Raw genomic sequence first — 25739 nt, forward strand, 5'->3', positions numbered from 1 at the left:
CATACACTGATAGCTGAACTGATAAGTGACAGTATTATCTCTCAATGCATATACCTATTCGTGTGTATGGCTTCCACTCTAGACACATTTTCAACTGATCACAGACGAATTAATACTTCCAGAATAAAACTTAAGTTTTGATTCCGACCGATTTGAAAGTGAACTCTTCCAAATACACAAAAGAGTCTTAAGCCTACCTGAAAAAGCTCAGCTTATAACAATTACCGCCTAGCTTTATTTCATTCTTTTTGTATACTACTTTATTTTATTTTATCTAAGAAATATTTCTAATTATATCACTAAAAAGGCAATCAGATATTTATATACTTTTATTATAGAAACGGAATGTACAACTAACTTGCAAATATTATTTTTTTTCTTCTTAAATGTACTATTTTAATATAATTAATAAAGTGCTTAAGATTTTCTTTGCTGATAGATCTTTGCTTTTAGTTCTTACTAAAAATGCATTTTATTTTTTATTAAAAAGTTTTACGTTTAAGCGCAGCATAAGACACTTTTCTTTTAATTATTTTATACTTTTAAGTTGCAATTTCAATTACATTTTTCAAGTAACATTGTTGTCGTTGCTTGAAAATAAACAAACATTAGTGCTGTAGGCCTAATATCAAAGCAATAGTAATTATTGGAACAGAAATTTCCTAAAAAAAAAATTGGAAAAATAAGAAAATAAATTGCATGTGGTGCTAGTCAATATTACTAATATTATAATGTTACTAATATTTTCATACTAAAGATAGTGAACGTCTGTAGTCAACAGAGTACGAAATAAATTCTAAAATGTCTTCCATATCATAATAAATGAGATCTTTATGTGAAAATTTAATTTGCAAGAGAGTTTTCTAACCATTTCTTCTTGTTTTAAGATCATTTCCAAATGATGTTGAATACACAATAAAGTCGGTTTTTTTAGATTATACACACATTGCTGTTTTCTTTAGGCATTAAATATTAGTTTAAAGGCGAATGGAGTGGAATAAAGCATTAATGAGATCTTTATGTGATAATTTAATTTGCAAGAGAGTTTCCTAACCATTTGTTGTTGTATTTATATTTATTACGATAATTTCCGAAAAATATTGAATACAATCAACAATAAAGTTGGTTAATTTTCGAATTATACACACCTTGCTGTTTTATTTTGGCATTAAATATTATTGTAATGGCGAATGAAGTGAAATAAAACATTTAACAAATATTTCTGCACTGCGAGCTTTGTCATTTCATAAATATTTATATAACACTAGTCTTACCCTATTGAAAGCGATAACACTTTATGGCATTTGAATAGTTTTGGAATAGTCGTTAAACGAATAATTTAATTTATACAGAATTATATTATCGGCTTATATTATCGTTATATGTATCGTCTTCAGAGCCTTTTTGGTTAGCCCCAAATAAAACCGAAGAATTGTGCGAGTTCACGGGCACAAACAAAACATCAACTTGTTTAAGGCAGGCTCAGTGCCAAGAATGACTAAGAGTATTACGCAATAATGGGTTATATATGTACTTATAAATATGCGCATAAGTATGTACACACTCGTATACAAGTAAGTTCAATTAATGCTCAGTTTATTTGTATAATTTGGCGCCAACACATAAATATATACAAATTTATTCAAACTTCAAGCGGACTCTCTTGTCCGATTTTGTTTTTGTAAACTGTTACTGGCAGCTCTTCTGCTGATATGATGAAACGGAATCCGATTCCCCACGAGAAATTCATTGCAGTGCTCGATGTAAACAAAATGCCTTTGACAGCTTGCCATTTGAATTTGGTGCACAGTTGGATTTGGAGGTTCTGCAAGCAAAGCTGTAGAAGAAAATGCGAATAAATTTATAGCAGGATCTACGGACTTATTCGTAAACTTAAGTCCTGCATTATCCAAGGAGGTAAGCATCTCGCTCTCTCTAAATCGCTCTCTACATCAATCTCTCTCTCGCTCTTTCTGTCGCACCAATTATTAAACTTTTACAATTACCTCAATTTAATGCAGGTTCAGTTCATATTATCTTATCACATAATTTAAAGAGTCTTTAAACCGCCAGAGCGTAAGACATCTTATCGCATTTCAAAAGTGGGCTACGAACCACAAGTTGGTGAGTGACCCGTTTCGCATTTAGTAGACTACTTGTGTGTTTTGTGGATCAATAAACGAAACGGTGCGGAGCACTACGAATTTTTTGTACCATTACTTGGTTGTTCGAGCTAAGATCGCAAAATGCTGAAGACATTTAGCTCGATTTCTCAGTATATTAAGATCGATATCCATCGCGTGATCATCGACAACTTTGTGTTCAAACTTCATTATCGTCTAAGCTTTGTCATATTGCTGGCAGCCACTTTGCTCATAACCTCGCGCCAATATATCGGTGAACATATCCAATGCATATCGGACGCCGTGGTTGCCCCCGTGATCAACACCTTCTGTTTTTTCACCCCAACCTTCACAGTGGTAAGTAGTTGGTCAGGAGGCAGGAGAGCCAAGAGACTACAATACTACAAGACTACAAAGTTGTTTTCGTCGGCAGGTCGGTAATGGTACGGCGCCCAACAAGAGTCTCCTCTCTCAGCAAGGCATTCGACCCTATGACAGGGAAACGGATACCATTAAACGCCATGCCTACTATCAGTGGGTCCCATTCGTGCTGTTTGCCCAAGCCATCTGCTTCTACATCCCGCACGCTCTGTGGAAGAAATGGGAGGGGGGACGCATAAAGGCTCTGGTATTCGGCTTGCGCATGGTCGGCCTGGCTAAGTACCTAAAGGGCAAGAGTCTGGATGTTGATAATCTCAATCTGCCCTCAATCGGATTTGTAGAGCAGCGCGTTAGGGACATTCGTCGCACAATGATCGATCGCATGCGCCTGAATCAATCGTGGGGTGCACATCTTGTCTTCTGCGAGACGCTTAATTTATGTAATCTGCTGCTGCAAATCTACTGGACGAATAGTTTCCTCGGCAATCAGTTCATCTCGCTGGGTCCCAAAGTGCTTCGAGAACGTTGGGTGGACAAAGTGGACATTCTGGACATTGTCTTCCCCAAAATGACGAAGTGCACGTTTTTTAAGTACGGTTCGGGAGGCTCCCTGCAGGAGCACGATACACTCTGCGTCATGGCTCTCAATATTATGAATGAGAAGATCTATACGATTCTCTGGTTCTGGTATGCCGTTCTCCTCTGCCTCACCATTCTGGGTCTGATCTGGCGTGTCCTTACGTTGTTTATGTACAAAAAGTAAGTACTTTATGACTTTATTTAAGGCAAATATGAGCTAGTCTTTCTTTCTTTTTATATTCCATGATGTGTGCATTCTCTTAAAGAGTTTTCAATTTTCAAGTGCATTTAATACTTTACTTTTATAATTTTATTTTATTCAGCTTTCGGAAACGAACATATCTTGAGCATTTGGTAGCATTTCAGTAATAGTAATAATATGGAAAATTAGTAACATGGAAGGAAGATGCATACACATCTAGAATATGTAGAAGATGCTCTCAGATCAGTCTGTAGATCGCATATAAATAAGTTTATAAATATATAGAACAAAGGCAGTTGGGAATACAATACATATAGCAAATAGATAGTTAAATGAGGATTTACCTGAAATTAACTCACCCTTAAAATTGCTTCCTTTCAGCTTGTTCTTCAGCAAGTGGTCCCTGTACTGGGCCAAGCCGGGCCGCCTCGATGATAAAGAACTGTCAGCTGTCATAGAGAAGTGCAATTTCTCCAACTGGATGTTCCTATTCTTCCTGCGCAGTAATCTCTCTGAGTTCATGTTTAAGAAGATCATCTATCATTTGGCCAGCGAGTTTCCAGATCCATCGGACGACAACATCATTAACGCTAACTGGGCGCGTAAGCGAGAGCACGATGATGATGATGGCATAACCAGCTACCCAAAGCTGGACACCATCGATGCACCTCTTTTGCATCAACGCCCTACAGCTGCTACAGGCGGTGCACAGGCAGTCTAACCCGAAATAATTTATATTTACTATATATTGTTACATGTATTATTTAGGTTCTAAGTCTTCCCAGTTATAATACCTTAATTTTTAAGTCAAGTTTTTTTTTAAATACTTGAGAGCGGCATAAACTTGGTTCCAATCAAAAACCAGAAGGGAATGCTAAAGTCGAGCGGGCTGAACTCTTAAATACCCTGTACACCGCACCCCCCCCCCCACCCAAACAAAAAATAATTAGTTAAAAAAATTTAATTAATTTAATCATACATAAAATATTCAACACATGCATACACACATAAGTGTTTGTGAACAATTTACATCAGAATCGTGTCTATGTCTAAGAACAACAGCTGCCGGCAGAGCTGCAGGCAGAGCTTCGGCAGAGATTATGTTTATGGCTATAACTTTCTTCATAATTCACCTATCATGATGAAACGGCATACAGACACATAATCATAATCTGGAGGTATTTGCCAAATTTGAGTACAAAATTACAAAAGTACCAGGAGTTATGGAAAAAACAGGAATTGCGGGGAAGTGGGGGGGAGGGGTGTTTCAGAAAAAATAAACAAACTTGATCTGCTTAGGAGAACCTGAATACCAAGTTTGGTTATTCCAGCTCTTGTACTTGCTGAAATCCCTGCGATCATACAGACAGACAGACGGACGGACAGACGGACATGGTCATATCTACTCGTCTTCTCATGCTGATCAACAATATGAATGTGTGTTACATACATTCGCACGAAACTAGTATACCCTTTTACCCTTTAGATACATGGTATAAAAAAAATTTAAAAAAAAATAAAATTGCCCCGTAGAGGCCGTAAAAAATTTAAAATTCCAACTACAGGGGATCCCCAACGCAGATGCATGTGGGTGTGGCTTATGTCGCACTTGGAGATTACTGCTATCGAGTTCTGTAGCCTATCTGTTAACCTATATCTGTCAAATCCCAAGTCAATCCGACCAAAGCGATGTCTGTGGCTTGTCTGTCTTCGGCATATCAAGTATATGGTGCTATAATTGGAGATGGGTGTGTGTCGCGTTTTTATCGTGGCTTTTGGTGACCCTGGCAATAGCTTCAATTCGTATATTTGTTCACACATGAGACGAAAGAAGACAAAGCATTACTGTTATTGCTATAAACGAATAAAGAGAATAAATTATGAATGCTTGATAACTAGCAATTAATGAAAAGCTTTTACCAATGTGTCCATAGCTAACTTATTTTTGAAAGTCAAAGTAATTAAACAAATGGTTACAAAAACAACATAAATGTTTATTATTTATATGTGTGTGTTATAATGTGTAGAGCATTAATGTACCTTCTACGGACGGGCCACAGTTCTTCAACTAAATAAAAAAGCTTAAACAATGATATGGTGAAGCGAATGTGATCATATTTCAGAATATTGCGAGGCACTTTAAAATACCTTTAAATATCAAATTTGCCTATGATATATAAAAAAGAGCTTGTCACCTATATAGAGAATTGAACTAGATTAAACTTCCATTACAATTTTATTTAAATAATCATTTCATCCAAGCTCTTCGCTGTTAAATATAACACCTTCCCTACAGCTTTAAAGCTGTTTGGAGGCTGCTTTTGGGCGGACACAGATAATTAGTCCGATCTGCCTTTCATATCGCTATCATAAAAAGAATATTATAGTGCTTTTGTAATGTATGCATGCTTTTTATTGGCGACTAGTTAATGGACAGATTGATAGGACATAGTAGGATACATACTATGTACACAGTTTGTAGCCCATAGCCATTAAAAAATAACATACAAGTATTTGTTAAAAGTGAAGCTACAATGAAGAGCTTCTTGTTGGTTCTAAAATAAATCATAACATCTTTCCTTTAAGGCTTTTTTCCCGGTTAATCAGCGGATCAACCTGTGCAATCAATTAAACGGCAATTAATGGCGATACTTAGAAGATTTGAACGCAATGATGCGGAATAAATTAATATCAAGTTATGCGATAATAATGAATATATTGTACAAAAGCATTGCTTGTTAACCTTTAAATATAATTTGGGGGCTTTATTTAAAAATGAACACGCACATTTTTTATCTTCATTTTATAATTTGAACTGATTTAACTGGTTTCGAAGCCGAAAGACAAGTTGTGCCTTTCACCCAGTTACCTGGACATGTGGGTGTGGCTCTCTGTTTGTACTGTGATAATCGTGCTTTAAGCGTATAGCAATCAAAATGTCGAAGGCAGAATGGCAGTTAACCCAATTCTTTTAAGCCACAGCTCAATTTGATTTCAGCTCAGACAGTCCATAATGACATGTCTCGGCTCGGGCCCCTGTCTGTTCTGACTTGAGACAAGCTGAGCGTAGGCTGCACAATTTGTAGCTTAACACTAAGACTTAAGCTATCGCAAATGTTAAATGTAATTAAAATGTATGTATAAAGTATGATTACGCATTGAGCATTTTTTCTTCGCAACTCAATTTGTTTTGCAATTGTTTTTTTAATTTATTTGAAACTCCATCAGACAAAAGCACGTGTCGTGCCTCAGATTGTAAAGATCGTGATCGTTGACAGATTTATGTGTACATATATAAATAAGTTACTCAGAAGTTTCCACAAACTGATGTAAGCTGAATGTTAATCGTTAAAAACTCAAAATAAGTTTCAGACACGCTCAACACATAGAAGCAATTGACTTGTGTGTCATATATGTATGTTGGAAGAACAATGGATAGTTGAAGTGTCTCTGACAAAACTGATCTTTCTTAGAATACCCATAACATCGAAGCCATATTTATAAGAATTGTTAAGCACAACAATGAGAAGAATGCATTTATTTAGTTCTGCCTGACGGTCTGTTTCTACTACGCATGAACGCCCAGATCTACATAAACATTAATATTTTTATACACTATATCCAAAGAGTAAAACGGTATTTTTTGCGAGCATTTACAAGACCTTAATGGAGACCCCACAAACCATATATTCGTGCATACATTCCAAATCAATATAAGATGAGTTGATTTAGCCATGTCTGTCTATCTATATAACATAATATAATAATGTAAGAGCGAAAATAACCCCAAATCCAGACAAATTTGTTTTACATACAGCCCCTGCCCATGCGCCAGAAATATCTTATAATAACTGCCGTACATTTTGAAAATTTGTTTTCAAAGTCATATTCGTAATAATACGAGCTGAGTTGCATGTAGTATTTAGATCATATTTTATTTTTTTATTTAATAGATCAACAAATAATGCTGTCGATACAGATAATTAATTTATAATTTAAACTTTAAAAAATAAGAAAGCCTCAAAAATAACTAATCAATTAATAGTTATTATTAATGCCCCCAACACATTGCGGGAGTTTTATTTGCCATTTGGCCAGCTATGCCCCGATTCACAGCCATATAGTATGTTTCCAGAAACAGTATAGACCTAAAAAACTAAAAAAAAATAATAATATTTACAAAAAATAGACAGTAGGAGAAGGAGAAAACTTAATTCTACTTAAGGGCTATCTAGTAAAGCAAGTAAAGGAAAATCTCCAACCCGTTGGGGGAAAACATGATTGCCAGTCCAGAGAGTTAGAACAACTCTGATTGAAGATGTATGGAAGATAGTCATTTTTTCTAGTTTATTGCATAAAATACGATCTAGCTAATAAGATATATGATCAAATTTGATTTCCAACTAAATTATACAAAATAAATTGAATGTGCGATGTGACAAACTCAACGATGAGAAGTACAAGTATGACCAAGTTTAGAACAAACCATATGATTGCTATTCAAAGACTTCGATGTTTGCGCTGTAAGTTGGACAGAGCCGTAGTTTAGTGTTTGTTTGCATTTTTATTGCAAACAATTTGTACAGAAATACCTTTTACCATTTTTAAGTGTAAATTCATGTAAGTTATGACACCTGCTCAGCAACATATTTATTTAGCAGTCACTGCGCGCTTATTTCTACTTTTTTACTGCATTAGAAAAATAGCAAAATATTGTAAATGTTTGGTTTATTTGTATTTGTTGGCTGTGCTCGTCCGTTTTGCGGTCAATGGCGACGAGTCGGTATGTATGTATGTGTGTACATATGTGCTCGTATGTATAAGGCGGTTTTAAGTTCTGACCGCTGCCCCAGCCCCCTCCTCCTTGGATCCAGTGACATGTGTAAGCTGTCGTTTAGTTGAGAGCAGGTTTGTCAAAAAACTAAACAAACAACAAAATCCATTAATGCACATTTCAGTCCGACTCTTAATTGCAATATAATGTATTTGTTGTAACTCAACTTAAAGAACAAAAACAGCAAAACGAATAACAAATAAACACGTTTTGTCAAAATTTAAATAAAAGATAAAGAAATTTAAGAAGAAGAGCAAGAAGAAGAGCAAGAAGGAGAAAGAAATAAATCTGTCACATAAGCAATTTATTGTTGTTGCTGTTATTGTTCCCGATACTGTTATGGTGTTTTCGTTTGCATGCCTCGCGATTTCTTTAATATCATTTATTTATTTATTCTTGCGGCTTCTCAAACTTCTGCCCCCTTTTTTCTTTTGTTCTGACACAGCGAAAAATAGCCAAAGCGCCAGAAATTTAAAACTGTATTTAAATAAATGTAAATCCGAATATACTTGTTTGTGTGTTAGAGATGGACACAAGCTGTGGGCCCATCGCGTAACTTCTAACTTGTCCATCACAAATTTCCCTTAAAGATGGGGAACATACTTATTTGAAAATGTGATGCATTTCTGAAGCTTAATGAAGATATAAGTAATTTTCAAAATTATTATTAGATAAATATTACAAATTATTAAGAAATGTATACAAAAAGCGTGGAGTCGTCGAGACGACTTAAATTAATGTTTGTAATAGTTTGTCTCTCTCTTGTAAATAAAATGGATTGAAGAAACAACACTTGGGGTACGATTAGTGTTAAAGCAACTTGATGTTTCAAAATCTGAAAACTAATTATTTAAAATAAATCGTGAACTGACGTGTCAAGAAAACGGCAATAATTTAAATCGCTCAGCACATGTAACAGACACTTTCTTAACATCTTATTAATAAACTTTAAAACAGGTCAGCAATACATTTCAAATTTTATAAATTATTGCTCCCACATCGAAATTTGTAGCAAGTATTTTTTATTTATTTCTTAACAAATTAATTTCTTGTGGCCCCCGGGCTGTTAAAAATTTTGGCTCGTGACTCGTGACCGTGTCGTGTTGTGTCCATCTCTAAAATAGGTGATCGTATGAACGCACTTTCAATACATAACCTGCTTAGTTTTATTTCTTTTTGACGCACATATATACACATCGATATACACATACATATATAAGTATGTGTTCAGGTATGGTGAATGACCGTTAACATTTACGTTTGAAAGTTCGAGCTTTTTTGAATAGGTATTTGAAATTTTATGTGACAAGTATTGTCTAGCCGCCGAAGTAGAAAGTAGAAGCTTGACACACACGCATGCGCACAGCTGGAGCTGTGAACTTGATTCTGACCCACAAAACAATAGCCAATAGCCACAGAAGATATACTTGACATAATAAGTCCCCGACAATGCAGGCACACACACACACGAAGTAGCTTCATCTTATGCATAAGTATTTTGAATTTCACAAAGCTGTCCATTTGAAGAGTGGTTTTTAAAGATATCTTGACAAAACATATACTTGTATTCTACATTTTGGAGATATAACTTAAAGTCAATCAGCTTTGTTACTGCCGATCAGATATTATTGTGTGATATCTCTGACTATATATTCATAACAATCACTATTCAACATATCATTAAAGATCTATTTATATATTTTAAACTGCAACTTTTTAGAATTCTGGCTAAAATTATATTTCTTTACAAGCAAACTATTTACAAAAACAAATCGAAAAACTGCAAATATAACAATTATATCATAATTTCATCTAATCTAGATGCATAACAAAATGCAGAGAGATTACTAAATCCTTACAGTGAGAAAAAATTAAAAATATTAGTCAAATGTCAAAGAAATATTTAGCCCGGTGGCAGACAATTTATTAGTCAGTCTGGCAAGATGTATAATTTATGACTGCATTGACTTTTGCACCCATTATTTATTTACCCCACTCTACTATATCTGTAAGCAAATATTTCTACAAAGCCGATAGCTGTTTATTTGTAGTGCATTTTTGTATCCGGCAAGTGCAACCCAATAGAATTTACTTTAACATTTTTTAACAAATTTGTTGTAAGCAAACTTGTATGTAAGACAACACTGCAATTAATTTATTTATTGTTGGGTATAAAACACTGTTCTTTTTATTCGATGTACGAGTATATGAGGTAGCTCGAATGGTCTTTCTAGGCAATATTAAAGGCAATAAAAGCAAATCGCATGTCATAAAATAAGCCTTTTGTGCCACACAATTGCTTTGCCTTTGTCATCAACTCCTTGATATGCCATACCTTTCCGACCCCGCACTGGGGATATTGTACTTGTATATACGAATACACTCAAACTGATAAACGATTATGCAACGAAGAAAACGTATATATATATTAATGTTGTATAACCGGGTTCTTTATTTGCCCCTAATCGCAAAGGTTTGCTCAAAATTGATTTCTGTCAAGTGCTGTTCTGTTCATTGATAAAGACATCTGGTTGCATTTCGGCATTTATGACTTTATTGTTGCTTAGTGGGTAATCGGTCAAATGTTGGCCTTTGGCTTGATGACGTATAAAGCTCGATAGCTTTATATTTTCCGTATAAATCCTATTAATCAACAAGTGGTTGTTTGCCCTTATTGTGGGCGTGTCGATTGTGGCAGCACCGCTTCATGCGGCACTTGAGCTTCGAAGTTCGAACAGACAAATTGGTGCGAAAAGAGAACGTCAGAGTTATTTTCATTTTGCAAAAATAAAATAAGCAAAATAAACTAGTATGGAGAGAAACTAAAATTTCTTCGCGCAAAATTAATTCAATCCGGCATTCATATTTATAAAGCTTGATAAACCAGACACCAAGTATAGGCGAACATAAATGGATATCGAAATGGTCTGCCTAAAGATTGCCAATTTAAGCTTTTGTCAGCTTTGTATTGCTTTCATTTTGTGGCTAAACTCATGGGCGATGCTGTGTTGGTGTTAAACTAAAGCTACCAGTATTGGCAACAGTTCAAAAGGCCGCAAAAACAGAACAGGAACTTCAAAGCAATAGCTTGCATAGCTGGATTGGATGGAGATTAGGTGGACCAACTACCAATTGGCTGGCCACAGAATGGCACAATAAATTTAGAAAAATTATACAATTTGATGTGAGAATTAACACTCTTTAAACTTTAAACTATGGAAGCACTCTGGGTGCATTAGGGTGTCTGCTGCTGTCGTTTGCCTTACGCGTATGCACGGGGGTCACCTCTATCGGACGGCATTTGGAATTCGTTGCCAATAAATTTATGCAATTGGAGCAATTGGAGTGTGCCTGCCATGCCGCACTTGTTGCATATGCGAGTCGAAGCCTGAGTCTGGGCCGTACAGCTTGTGGTTCTTCTTGGCATGCAAATTTATTTCAATTGCATTTAATTTGTGCGGATTAGCAAATGTGTCGCCAATGGCACACGTTCCAGCCGGGCCAGCAGCCTCAGTGCCGCTGGGCAGCGGTCATCAGATCATATGTTTGCATAAATGTACGTGTATGTGTGTATGTATGCTCGTATATCCATGTGGTATGCATATTTTGCTGCATGGCATCATGCCCCTTTTATTGAGATTTATTAGCAATTTCGATTTCGATAATTGTCGTGCTCATTTAATTAACCCACGTGCTTTGCAGGTTGGCAGCACAAAAAACCAGCCACCCAACAATTAACCTTCGTACTCGCAAATAATCATCTTATTGCACTAATTATATATTAATAGAGAGAAATAGAAATATCCTTAGTACGCTTCTCAGCAAGTATGTAATGTAGCTAGGATTTCTTGATCCCCTTTTGGGTGAGGATTGTACTCGATTTTACGTCTGTCTGCCGGTCTGTCTGTTTCAATCAATACTCCTCGCTCCTACACAGATTATGTGTCGAAACCGATCATATCAGCTCACTATATCAAACAGCTATCATACAAAAGATTTGAATGCGAAACCAAATTCCATATTGTTGCATCAATCGTTGGATGGAAGGATGACCAAATGCAAAATGAGTAAAAAAAACAGCTTCTCATTGAAAATAAGATAGTACGGAAGCAATAGTATATATACTATATGTACAATGAAATCTTTAAAGACCTCATGAACAAAATAAAAAATAGACAGGTAAAGCACCTACAATTTGTTAAACATCGAGAATAAAATGTACCCAACAATTTTTAATTGTGGTTTTAGAATGAATTCTGTTGGTCACAGCTTATTACCATGACCATCCAAAATTAAAGTATTTAATAAATTAATTAAATGTTAAGCTTACCTTTAAGTTTTGTGAAGCTTATTATTTGTAGTTATGAAAAAAAGGTTTGTGTATTATGAACACTAACTTGTTCTTTGAGGTACAGGGTGCGCCTTTTTTTTAAGTCGGTATGTAAACATTGAATATCTTTGAAAATAAACAACCGTTTTTCAAGTATGAGATATTTTTGTTTAATTTGGTTCTGTACAATTTCTTCAGACTAATTTTTCAACACTGGTCTACTGAAGTAAATCGGTTCACTAATGACAAAGTTATTCAATATTTACATACCGACATAAAAGATGGCGCACCCTGTACATTGAAGGGATAAATGAGAAGTAAGGACACCCATTATTCTGTCTATGAGTGCAGGTCTTTTATAGTTTATTTTTTAACACTTCTGAATTGTGAGTCGAAAAAATCAAGCTATCACTCAAAAATGTAACGTGATGAGAAAATCCTAAGTACAAGACGAAATCGAAAGGGTCAATTTTAATTGGAACAATTTTGTATACATCGACTGCATTGTTTGTCGATGAAATAAATACGTTTGTGTATACATAAGTCTTAAGTTTAAATCTTTAAAAAAATTGTAAAACTAATGAGGCGAGTTGAGGGCAGCTAAATTCTTCAAATGATAATTAGTTATACAGATGAGGAATTTAAAATGTTTTCTAGACTAAGGGCTGCTTCCGCATCGCTTCTTGTAGGGCAGACCAATACATACACGTACTCATGTATATGCATGGGTGTACAATGCCAATGCCATCCACAAATGTGCGCACTTCCTGGGTAGGTCAGTTCGAACCAAATCATTTGCATGCCCGGCATTCCACTCAATCTCAGTACAGTTGGCAATACAAAACGAGCATTTGAGTGCAACTCTCGCGCGTTCGCAACAAAGAAGGCACCAGAGGTGCGCTCTCGCAGCACAGGATCGAAGGGTGTGTAGTGTGTGGTTGTGTGTGTAATTTGTGTGTGTGTGTAGCATTAACGGCGAGCAACCCTCGACTCGTGCTGTTCTGCGACGTCATTGAAATGACGTCGTCGAAAAACAGGAAACGCAAAAGCCAAGCGTCAAACTACACGTATAGCAGGAAAACATCCAAAATAATATCCGCAACACACCCGCACATGCACACGTAGTTCGAATACGGAGACGAACACGGGCCCGGACCCGGACCCGGACCCAGCTACGTCATGGCCCTGGCCGTGGCCCTCATAAAATGCGTTTTACTTTCATCTTCACAGACTACTCTGGGACTTTTCTAGGAAAATGTGTGCATTAGATGATGGCTGGGAAAACATTAATGCGCGACGTTTCTGCCCGGGGTTGGCTCTGGCTGGCTGGCTGGCTGGCTGGCTCGAGTGCATCGAGGGATGTTTCAGCATCTAGTGTATAGACCTACTACATACATATATATGAGTGTTTGTTTGCATGTGTGTGTGTGTGAGTAACATGTGGCACGTTTTATTGTCGTCTACGAGTAGCTGCATGTTGCAGGAAATTTTTCCATTTGCCCGTCTGCGCTTTGTTTACTGCCCGTCTGCATTTCCACTGCCATTTTCACACATCTGAATGCCATCAGTTCGGTTCTATTTTGTTCTGCTCTGTTCTGTTCTGTTCTGCTCTGTTCTGTTCTGTTCTGCTCTGTTTTGCTCTGTTTTGCTTTGCATGGCATTTTTATAAATACGAAAAGCTGCTGTTGTTGTTGCAGTGGCTGTTGCTGGTTCTGCTTGTGGAGCTTGTAATGTTTCAGCACTTGACAATGACCTTGACAATGTGCCTGGGCATCGTCTACTCCATTTGCCGGTTAGACCAAATGTTTATTCATTTCCCGTTTTAGAAACTACCGCAAAACAAAACAACAAGCAAATACAACAAACGAGCAGCAACCGAACCGAAGCATCTCTTCATATCAACACTTTGCAATGTTATTGACCTCTCGGGTCATAGCTGAATGAATAACAAACAAACTATAAAGTCATTTAAATTAAAAAAAAAAAAACACACACACACATAATCGACTAGCTTATCATATTCCACTTAATAGGTTCGATTAGTATAAAATGAAGAAAGCCACTTACGCGAAATATTAAAAAATAGTTATCGGCACGCGCCCCAATTGATAGCTACGTATTGCCTCATAATGCTGGGGTTTGTTCAAAGTTAAATCTTTTCGTGCATGCCCATGACCATAAGTATTAACACTAACAGACAAGTTACAAAACACTCATATACGAGTAGTTAGCCCACCTCTGTATTACTGAATATTCTGCATTTTTACTCCTAAATGTTGCCCATGTTTTATTTCTCACTACTGTCAATCAAATGGTAACTAAATATAGCAGCAATAAGTGGAATGCTTAATATCGTCTAAGGAAAAACGATTTAGTTCAACTTTTTTTCTATAGGCAGTCTACTAACATTAACGCTCTAAGTTCTACAAATGTAAACACTCATATTCATAAAAACTATATTCCATTACGTTACATAAGATTCAAAAATAATATAAGTGAAAACTTTTAAAGATAACATTGTGTTTTTTATAATAATAATAAAAAAGTATAGCTGTTACCCCACAAAGTAAAATGTTCAAGGTTTTCATAAATGTTTTTCCAGCTACTATGTGGCGGGTTCCACCTCAGTTTCTCGCCTTTTATAGAGAATGTGAAGATAATCTAATCTATCAAAAAAATGTACAAAATTCCAAAAAAGAAAATCATATTTCTGCATTTCATACACTCTTAAAACAAATGCCCAAAATTGAGATATAAGCGCAGATCGTTACTAAGCTGCTTGACGCAGTGGAAGATTTTGGCTTAATTATTATTTCCAAATGAATTTTTGTTCCTTAATGGGGGATCCTTAAAAAGGCTCTATCAAAATCTAAAACATCATGTGCTCTTACATGAATCAGGAAAGCTTTTAAGAGCGAACTGAATACATTCTTACAAATTTCGCTTCTATCTGCATTTTTAAATACATTTAAGTCATTCGCCCAAAAATATTACTTAAAAACACAAAATGAATGTTATTTACTAACATCTACAAAACTAAATTAATTGAAAAGCCTACATAGTACAAAAATAAGAATTGAAATGCCAATAATTAAGAAGCTTTCATGTATGTCATACATTTTGTATTCATTTTTATTATCTGTATTTTTAAAGCATGTTATATTTGTATTCTTTTGCTTAAAAAATAAATATATTTATAAAAAAGCCTAAGTATTACAATAATAATAATTGAAATGCCAATTAATATTCTGTTTACGATGTTCATTCATAAATGCCTTCATTGAGTGTGAGTGTCAATATACTTTATTCGTAGTTCTTTTTTAATGTCATTTTACTTTTTTATGTGCTTATTAACTCATCAAATTCACTTTTTAAAATCTTACTCAGTTGGCTTAAAACATTTAACACATATGTGCCACTTTTTCTTCCAAACCCTGATTTACTCACATCTGCTCATGTCTATATTCTCTTATCATCAAAAACTCGCTAACATAGTCACATTTTATGTTTGTAACAGAATATCTATGTATTTATTGAAATAAAATTGTAAAAGAAAACAAAAAAATATATATGTTATAGCTATGGACAATTTATCTACATACAGTGTACGTAAATATTTACAAATATTCGTATTCAAACAATCATTTAAATATAACAAAACAGAATGTTAGAGTCGAGGAGGAAGGGGAGGAAATAAGACAAAAACCTGGAAGGTCTAGAATAGTCAGCATACAATGTTTGTTGAAACCTAGCGGTCAATTAGATTTGTAAATAGATATATAAACATGATTAGATCGGTTTGTCTCGTTATGCTTATCACATATATATACAAGTATGTTGTTTGGGGTCCGATTTAGAGATTTCTCCTGGCTAGACTTTCACCTTCGAACGTTAAGTAATTATAAGAAAATATACTATGACCAGTCCAAAAATAGTAGTCAATTGATCATAGGTACATAAGTATATAAGAAAGTATCAGACATCTATACATAACAATAATAAAATAGTCATGCTCTAGATCGGGGCATCTCGGATTCTCTAGAAGTACGTTTTTCTTTTCTCAGCCCTCGTCTTGTCAGCAGGTCTCTCGAACAATAACAGATTAACGAGTACACTGGCTCACAAAGCGGCTGATAACAATTCCGCTTATCAAATACGTAACAATACCTTTAGCATGTTCGAAGCTTCCAAGTTAATCTAATTACAAGTGTCGAAAGGCGGCAACTAGATCGTGACGAGCAAGAAATTTCGTTGCTCAAAGTGCCTTTGGGTGTCGATGTCGCCTAGTTGGGTGTTCGATTCGTGTCGGCTTCGATGTCAAGTCGACATGGGGAGAAGACACATGATAGCCCAAGTCTGTATCTGCAAAGTGCGCAGCTCAAAAATTATCGCCTCATGCCAATGATAGCGCTCAAGGCACTTTCAATTTAGACAATTACGCAATTGTTGGGCTTAGGGGCAGGCTGGGTGGGTGTGTAAAGCTGCGATGTGCGTGTGTGTGTGTGTGTGTGTGTAGACACACAGGTTGTTGTTGCTTCATTAAATGTCGGGACAAGTCTCTACTCTTATAGTTTTGTCAATCGAGCTTGCGCTGCTGAGTCTTCGTTCAAATCGCCGTGTAAGTGGATTAAATACATTTTCAATTGTTTTTCTTGGCTCTTTTAATGAAATGTCAAAAACAATTAGACATCACACAAAGCGAGATGTGTCCACATGCTATATGTATATACATACGTGCATGCATATAGACATAAATATGGTTACGTATATGTATTTAGAAACATAAATTGCTATATTGATTGAAAACCGCACAGGTTCTACATTTGGATCGGGGGTCAGCCATTCAAGGCTCGCCTGGTTGCCGCCGATAGACAACTTTCAAAAACATTTTTTTAAATGAGCGGCACACTGCCTTTAAGTATGTCACAGTTGCAGTTGTTGTTTTGTTTTTGATGTTGTTGTGGCTGCAACAGATTGATTTCCGATTGCGAATTGGTGCGTACTCGTACACGTATTGTGTACGGCGTTCATTCCTATTGCGCATACGCCCCATGTGCGGTTGCTTGCTGGCATAGCTGAGCGCCGAAGGGCGGCCTGCGGCGTGCTTCGGATTAGTCTATATAGGTGAAGTATTTTGCATTTTAAAAATCATTCCAACGACTGCTCATGCTTACCATGTTTTGAAGAAATACTTAGAAATATTATAAAATTCCTATGCAAAAAAAAATGTTTTTAGATAAAAGATTTACAAAATAAAAAGGAATAAAAACAAGTACACAATAAGCAAAAAAGGCCCAGTTTTAAAAAGCGTGCACACCTAATTCTGTTTTTACACGGTAGATTGGTTCCAAAAAAAACCGTGTAAAAAAATTGATCATATGGTATTTTGAATCGTGCTAGATGGAATAAAGTCGGGCAACCATATATACAACTTTTAATTTTCAAACCGTGTAAAAAGAGACCTTCTAAAAACAGAATTAGGTGTACTCATAAAAAGCATATTGTTCATTTAAAAAATATAATAATTTTTTGTTCAACAAAAAGATAATGCCGGCTAAATGGTAAACTAAACCAAAAGAAGGCCCGACAGACCCCCCAACACATTTACTTTATATTCTTTTATTTCATATACAAGTATAGCACAGACATCAAAGTTGTGGAAAACATTTGGCACATTAGCATAAATGTAGTAGAATAATAAATACAAATTAATACTCGTAGATATGTAATACATTTTGGAGGAAACATTCATAATATACTTGTATAGTTTGAATGGTGGCAGCACGCTTTCCAAATCCGAAAACCAGCAGGTGTGGTGTTTTAAGCACCAACCCAAAAAAAGGAGCCACTTCATGGGCCCTCTCCTACTATCTTTATAGTTTGGTTGCCAATGACAGCAGTTGGTTGACATGGAAAACACACTGATTTGTTATTGTTTTTAAGTAACATTATTAGTAGCAACTTTATTTTTTGTTCGGCTTACAAACTAATTAGACACTATTAAAAAAAAAAACTAACGAAAAAAACGCTAACCGCAAGACAACACACAAAGACAATAGCTTGCTGGGGTTGTAGTTGTAGTTTTGTTATAAGAGCAGCATTGTTGTTGTTGGTGGCGCGTCTTCTTTGTTTACAAAGCTAAAAACGCTCTCTCGCCTGACTCTCTGAGCACAGCAGAGCTCAGCGTTGCCACACTGTTGCCAGAGACGCAGCGGTTAGAGCGGAGGCGAGCATCACACCCCAGCCAAGTGTGGACTGATGAGCCCCAAGCGGGGCTCCATTGCACCCGTCCGTGTCGCAGGTATAGATGCAGCTGCGATATTCCATGCGATCGCCCTTATTGCTCACATAGTCGCAATAGTTGCCCAAGTCCTTGGAGCTGCAGAAGCGCTTCGCACCAATGCCGCCCTCAAAGCGACCCACATGCTTCACACAGAACTTGGCGCCGTGCACGTTGGAGCAGTTGTGGGGCTGTATGTCGGGCTCGTCGAAGCGGTCGAACCATTCCCCGCATTGGAACGGATTCAGCGTATCGGAGGCATCGCACACGTAGCACTCGATGGCCAGGCAGTGCTGGAGGCTCAGCAGCATCAGGAAAGCGGCCAGCCACAATGGCAGAGCTCGGTGTGTCGCTGACATGTTCGACTCTCCTCGATTGCACAATCGGGCGGACGGTCGTGATGACGCACTAAGCTTAATGCCAGCTACAACAAGCGCACACAAACAAGCAAACAAACAATTAATGACGCAGGCGGCGCGCGCAGAGGAGAGTGGCAGCGGTAAAAAGCGGAGAAAAACGCGCAGCAAACCGAACCCACAGACAACAAACTGCCGTCGTCAGCGTCGCAAATGCCAAGCCCGTACTGAAGCGTTGTCTCAACTTCGTTTCAGCTCGCTTCATTCGTGGCCGGTGGCGGCGGCTGCGACGGCAGCGGAGGCGGAGCACGCGCGCTGAGAGCACAACAACCTGACCGATGGTTGTCCAACTTCTCAGCAGCCACTCTGCCACAGCCAGCCGTCGCCCTCATCAAGGTCTAGACTCTAGAGTTAGCCGCTAACTGAAACAAGCCTCTCTCAATCGGTAGCCGCTAACGAGTGTGTGTGAGTGACTGTTTTTGTCTGTGTGGGTGCCTGTGTCTGTGTTACCAATGTGGCTTGGCTCTCAGAAAAAAATTTGCCGACTATTTGTAACTCGGTTGCTAGGCGCTGTCTCTAGCCCTAGCCCTCTAGCCAGCCCCAGTCCTCTCTCTTTCTCTCCCTCTGTCTCTCTGTCTCTCTATATTGCTTTCGTTCATTGGATCCTTGGCGTCCCCGAGCAATCGCTTGAGACTCGCCTTATCGTTATCGCTTGACCCCCAAGTCTGAACCCTTAATAAAAAATTTCGTAATGCTTGCATTTCGTTGCGTTGCTGCTTCAATGTACGAGTACGAGTATACTATATGTATGTATATACGATATGTGCTATATATGTAGTTATTTTTTCCAACCTGATAGTTGGAGCTGCTGCTTTTGGTGCATGTTTTTCTTCTTGCAATGCGCTGAAACTTGTTGCTGCTGCGCAACACTGTCAGCAACAGGTATTCTGTGTATACACACACACACACTCACACAGACACAGATACAACACACTCACATACCAAGATAGGCAACCATTGCTGGCAACTCTTCAAACATGTCCAAAATGTGCGCTTGCCGCCGCCATTACTGCCGACGTCGACGTTACCTCTTTGTTCTTGTTGGCTTCAGCCGTGACTTTTTCTTTTTCATGTTTTCTGTTCTTTGGCACTATGGGACATTCGAACAATGTTCTGCTCAAAAAAAACACATTCAAAATCAAATTTCTTGGTTATAGGAATAGCAGTTCCCAGTTTTTTGGGCCCATTTAATTTTATCCCACATTCTCCTTCACATCTATCTCCAGCCCAGAGAAGAATAGGAATAACAGAAAAGGCCCCGTTCCTTTAATTACCAAATGGTATACGATATACGGTAGGTCCTACAGGATACATTTCAGCCTTGATAGCAGACTTCCCAATTTCAATTAGTTGCTGTGAATCTTTGCCCAACAATTGTTGCCGCAAAATTTGCAAGCATTCCAAAAAATAAAAATTAAACAGTTAGTGTAAAACTAAAGTGATTTTACCTCAATTTTGGGACGAATTGTACATAACCATTTTCATTCAGTAATTCAATCCGGCATGGCAGCAGCAACGTTTTCATATTTGATACCGATTGGAAGAGCGGTATTAATTTTATTTCATACATTTTTATCGCTATTAATCTTGTTAATCTAATCTTTTTGCTGCATCTCAGTTGTCTTCAAAGATGTAGCCCTATGGGAATATTGTACCTGCCAGTCATCCTCTTGATATGTAATATGTCTAAATATGGTGAGACATTATAGCAAAAACTCATGAATACCGAATTATCTCCAGAAACAAAATCGTTATTGGAATTTATCAACTAGGCAGTCAAACGTATACTTGATTTCTGCCCCAATCGATGCTATGACACCTACTACTAAAAGTGTTTTATAATCTGTTATATATAACTATATAACACAATAAGGCTGCAAATGGTTTGTACGAGTAAGAAACTTGGTCTGATATCCCAGCTATTATGGTTCAAAAGTTCTCGGTGTTCATACGTGCAGACGAACTGTTAAAGCATATATGTACCTATAACTGGGAGTCTGCTGTTTTTCCCCCAAATTCTTAAAAAGTGTGGATAGCCAAAGAAATGAGATCATATCAGTTTACAAAGAGTATTGAGGAAGCATAGTTTAAGAGAGAGAGAAGGGGGACTAAAAGATGATTGAAGACCCCTATTTGATAAGTTACATTAGATTGGCGTTCACATTTTCATTTATTTTTAATCAACTTACAGTTTAGGTAAGTCCAAACTCAAAACTTCACACAATTATTTGGATAATTTCGAACACTCAACTTTTTCATTTCAAGTGTTCTTTTGGCATACCATTAATGTTTCTAGGAAATATCAATAGTTAAGTACGTGTCTATAGTTCAAAATAGGTTGCTGATATCGCAAAATATGATTTAAATATCATTCTATTTATTTATTTGGTTTCGCTTTAGAAATTTCTATATTTTTGTTTATATTTGTCGTCACGTAAAGATTATTCACATTCTTAAAGTTATTTTTATGTTGTTTCCCGACGAGCATTTTGTTTAGTTTCAATCGCGATTTGTCCCATGGTAGATATTAAGAATGAGGTATGGAGTGAAACGTCTGCGATTGCTTATTGGAATTTCATTAGAGGTGCTACCAGCAACGTCATCCTTCCTTCCATCCCCACCGCCCCCTTTGCCATTTGGCTTGCTTCATCGAACAACGTTGTCTTCGTCGTCGACTTGGTCGCCTATTGGCGGCGTCGCCGTCTTTGTCGTCTTCATCGTCGTCCCAATGCGGTTTGTTTGAAAGAACTCCAATTTAAGAAGCAACAAGAACCACGCATACCACAAGAAATCAACCGAACGAGGGCAATAAACTTTGAAGAGCCAAACGCTCACACACCAACACACCAACATACCAACATACATATACAAACATCGCACTACACAAACAAAGCGAAAGCTGCTTTTGGTTGTCGCGGTTTCAGTGGTTCTGCTCACAAGGCTTAAACCGTTTTTGTCAACGATCTTGCAACGGATTCTCAAACCGCACAGCCTGCGAGTTCAAAGTCTCGCCAAGCCAAGCGCTTGTAATTGAAACCATACACAAATGCAGTCAGTCTATGTATATATGTATGTACAAGTATGTACAAGTATGTATATGTACATACATATAAAGTATATAAATAAATGCGCAGACAGACCTCCAGGTTTGGTTTCTTTTCGTGGTTTATGCTCCATTGCAATAGCAGCGCCAACGTTTGTACTATGTATGTACGTATACGGATTGTAGCTTTATGGCAAGAGCAACTTGTGGCTTGGCCAACAAATTTCCCCAGCGATCTCAAGCATGGGTGTGACCACAGAGTCTTGTTTACAGTTGTGAAAAGCCTGCGTTGGAAAGCCTATAAATACCTCCACACCTGGGTGCCACTTCACACATGCATCGTTTTGTTTCACCAAAATGAAGCTTTGGCCAAACTTCGAGCTAGTACTTGAAGCTGGCAGGTACTCCTCTTGGAGTGTAAACTTTTCAAAAAGAGTACGAGAGGCTTTCGAGAATTTATAAATAGAAATTCTAAATCGAATGGAAGCATTTTATTGTACGTGTATTGTTCAGAATAATGTGCTTGACAAGCATGCTGAACACAAACAATGCTACTCTAATCCCAAATGCGTGCTTGCCTACAACTTCCTTGTAGCGATACTTGAATTGGTATGCTTCCAGGCATTATTTCGAATAGTATCTCGTTCACGTAGAGTGTGATGGCCATTAAGTTTGAGTGGTACTTGAATTCGTTTTTTATATCCAACAGTCCATTAAAAATACATAAGCATGATCTTTTATAGAACCTAATGCTCGGCTTTTTACTCGCTGCTTCTCACTACTCTCCATCCCACTAATTAGATCCAACCAACGTGACTATTGTGTGAGTTTCGATATCTTTCTTATAAAAATTGAAGTCTTCTACATATAGAATATTCAAGATTGATATTTTAATGGTTGAGCCCAGATGAATACATATGAATGCCTTTGTAGATCTATCACATCTCCTAAGAACTTGTTATTTCATATGCGATAGCGTTTGTTTCACAAAACACCTTTGTTTAGACAATGGAGATAGTGATTGGGTCTGACAAACAAATTCTTAACTTTCACTTGCTCATGAACGCAGGGCACTATTTGGGTCGACCATAGCTGCACCCTTCTAGAGCGACCCAAGCGTATGCGTACGTTGCGCGTACTTCACAGACCCGGCAACATTGTTATGTTATGGTTGCACATTGAACAATGCGTTTATCGTTGGATGGCTGTGTGCGAGACATCTAAGAAAGGATTTATAACGAAGCCAGCAATACAACGCACAGTGGTACGCAAGTCATTGAATGCTGACACAAATTGCATGCCCTTCTGAAATTAGTAAAACGGTAAGAATAGATTTAAGAACAAGTTTCGCCCTGCGAAAGAAAACAAACATTAGATACATTCCATTTGAAATGCAATTTATTAACATTTTAAATATTAATGGACATCATATGATATAATGGGAACAGGAAAAAAAAATCCATTGATTGTTGCACTTGAAGTTTATTCCTTAAAATATCAAATTTTGATTGAATATATATAAATAAATATAAATTTCAACAATATATATAAATAATATAAAACATATGTATTTTTCTTAGGCTATATATTTATACGAGTATACTTGTATGCACATATTTAAATTTATTTTGGAATATTTTTCTTATTATTTTCATGTTTTGCGCTCACGCTTCAAGCGCTCTACGAAAAGCATCGAAAATGAATTAATCCGTTCAGAAGCAATTCCTACTTCATAAACTAAGCTGGGATAACAACCTAGGTTTGCCATCGTAAAATACAGGCTTTTTAATTCAAAATCTTCCATTAGTTGCAATCCGTAAAACTATCCTAGGTGCAATTGTTCTTCACAAGCTGGTGCTGTACTTGTAGAACCCTGTGCCCTCTTATGCTGTAGACTTAACTTTTCTCTGCCTTGTAGATCAACATGGAATTATTTTTCATTTATCTTGTCCATATTCATTACTACACATATATAGTGGTTTCCTTTTAAAAATTAAAAAAAAAACACTCATTTTTCGGCAAACATTTCTATTATTTATGAAACACGATTACATCATGTGCCTGCCTGGGCCAGATTTGTAGTTGCGCCTCCTGTTAAGCAAGTTTTCTAAGGCTTTGGTGACGGTTTCGATATCTGCCTTAAGGACCTGAATCTTGAATGGATGCCTCGCATAAAATCGGTTCTTTACAGCACCCCACAAACAAGTCTAATGGTGTTAAGTGGCTTAAATATATTTCTGTACTATATTAAATCTGAACCACTGTGCCATATGTATGTATGTATGTGCGACATATGTTTGTAAATTGTATGTACATATGTACAGAACGCATTAAAATGCAAGATGCATCATTAAGAACAGCATCGAGAGAGGCATAATCTGCCGATGATGCTGCCGTCGCTGTGGTTGTTGTTGTTGTTGCTGCCGTTGCTGTTGCTTTAGCGTCGTGAGCGATGCCACGTAGCCAGCCATGCCACAAGCGGCAAATGTTTTGTTTTGCTGAGTTTTACGCTCGAGAAGGGCCATGCACGCACACATGCTCAAACAACAAACACACACACACAGTCGGACAGTCCGACAGTCCGACAGGCGGACAGGCATGGAATATGTTGCACAAAACGCAGTCGCGCAAAACCAAAATGGCTGCAACAAAAAAGGAAGCTGCAACAGCATCATGAGGAAGCAGCAAACCAAGAAGGAAATGCTAAAAACAGGAACGCACTGAGCGGCAGCTGCTCAGAGAAGTGAGAGAGGCAGGCAGAGCGGGAGCAAACGAGCGGGAGAGCGATGTAGAGAGGGAGAGAGAGAGTGCAAATGAAGTGAGACCGGGACCGAGTGCGCTGAAAAGCTGGAGAAATCATGTTCGAGTTCCAATGTCCAACATATCGCCCACATATTGGTCAGCCGATGTGACTGCGTGTGTCACGCAGCAGAAAGATATCGAAGAATGCAATCGGCTGTGGCCGCAACATAAATCAATGTCACGTTTGCGGCCCTTGCAACACCGCCTTCGTGCACCCGCGCACGTAGCGTCCAGATACCACAACAACATACTCGTAAACAATAACAACAACAACAACAACAACAACAACAGCGCACACAACTCAGGGAGTATCAGGAACGTGACACGTTACTTAAATTTGCCAGCCATTATGTTAACATGTACAAACACTGCCGCTCAAACGAATAGGTTCAAAAAAGTGCGGAAAACAATTTCTTCAGCTTTTACAACATTCTAAATAAGCAATTTATTTAATTTGTATATTAATAAACTATTACAAATTAAAAAAAGAAACTCAAGTAGTGTCTTTTAAAACAAAAATACTTACAATAATAAACAATGCTTCAACATTTATAGCTAGAACAGAAAATATAATAATATAAAATAATAATAAATAAATATAATATAATACCAGGAGCTAAATATAGCGACTCACCAGCCACGTTTCTTAAACATAGAAATTTGTCAATCTGCTCAGAAATAAAGCTCCACCTTATAGAAAAATATCCGGAATGCTTTTCTTTAATGTTTATCGAGCCACGTTTGGAAAT

At 37.2% G+C, this 25739-nt stretch overlaps 2 protein-coding genes across 2 annotated transcripts; one reads left to right on the plus strand and one right to left on the minus strand.

The window, feature by feature from the left end:
• The first annotated feature begins 2200 nt into the window (after positions 1–2200).
• LOC115627029 (innexin inx7) lies at positions 2201–4169 on the plus strand. Its single transcript, XM_030522558.1, has 3 exons — positions 2201–2480; positions 2557–3263; positions 3667–4169. Exons 1-3 carry the CDS (start codon positions 2247–2249, stop codon positions 4004–4006), a joined length of 1281 nt encoding a protein of 426 aa, XP_030378418.1. The 5' UTR covers positions 2201–2246; the 3' UTR covers positions 4007–4169.
• Positions 4170–18052: 13883 nt separating this feature from the next.
• Positions 18053–19284, minus strand: LOC115627033. Its single transcript, XM_030522564.1, has one exon. It carries the CDS (start codon positions 19086–19088, stop codon positions 18630–18632), a length of 459 nt encoding a protein of 152 aa, XP_030378424.1. The 5' UTR covers positions 19089–19284; the 3' UTR covers positions 18053–18629.
• Between the last annotated feature and the right edge of the window lie 6455 nt (positions 19285–25739).

Source organism: Scaptodrosophila lebanonensis, unplaced genomic scaffold (genome assembly GCF_003285725.1).
Source record: "Scaptodrosophila lebanonensis strain 11010-0011.00,11010-0021.00 unplaced genomic scaffold, SlebRS2 tig00000089-arrow-pilon, whole genome shotgun sequence".
In the NCBI taxonomy this organism is placed as follows: domain Eukaryota; kingdom Metazoa; phylum Arthropoda; class Insecta; order Diptera; family Drosophilidae; genus Scaptodrosophila; species Scaptodrosophila lebanonensis.

Excerpts from the sequence above, each read along its gene's own strand:
- LOC115627029 (XM_030522558.1), top strand. The coding sequence starts at position 2,247 with ATGCTGAAGACATTTAGCTCGATTTCTCAGTATATTAAGATCGATATC. Across the intron at positions 2,481-2,556 it reads TCACCCCAACCTTCACAGTG|GTCGGTAATGGTACGGCGCC; the intron begins GTAAGTAGTTGG and ends TTTCGTCGGCAG. Across the intron at positions 3,264-3,666 it reads ACGTTGTTTATGTACAAAAA|CTTGTTCTTCAGCAAGTGGT; the intron begins GTAAGTACTTTA and ends GCTTCCTTTCAG.
- LOC115627033 (XM_030522564.1), bottom strand. The coding sequence starts at position 19,088 with ATGTCAGCGACACACCGAGCTCTGCCATTGTGGCTGGCCGCTTTCCTG.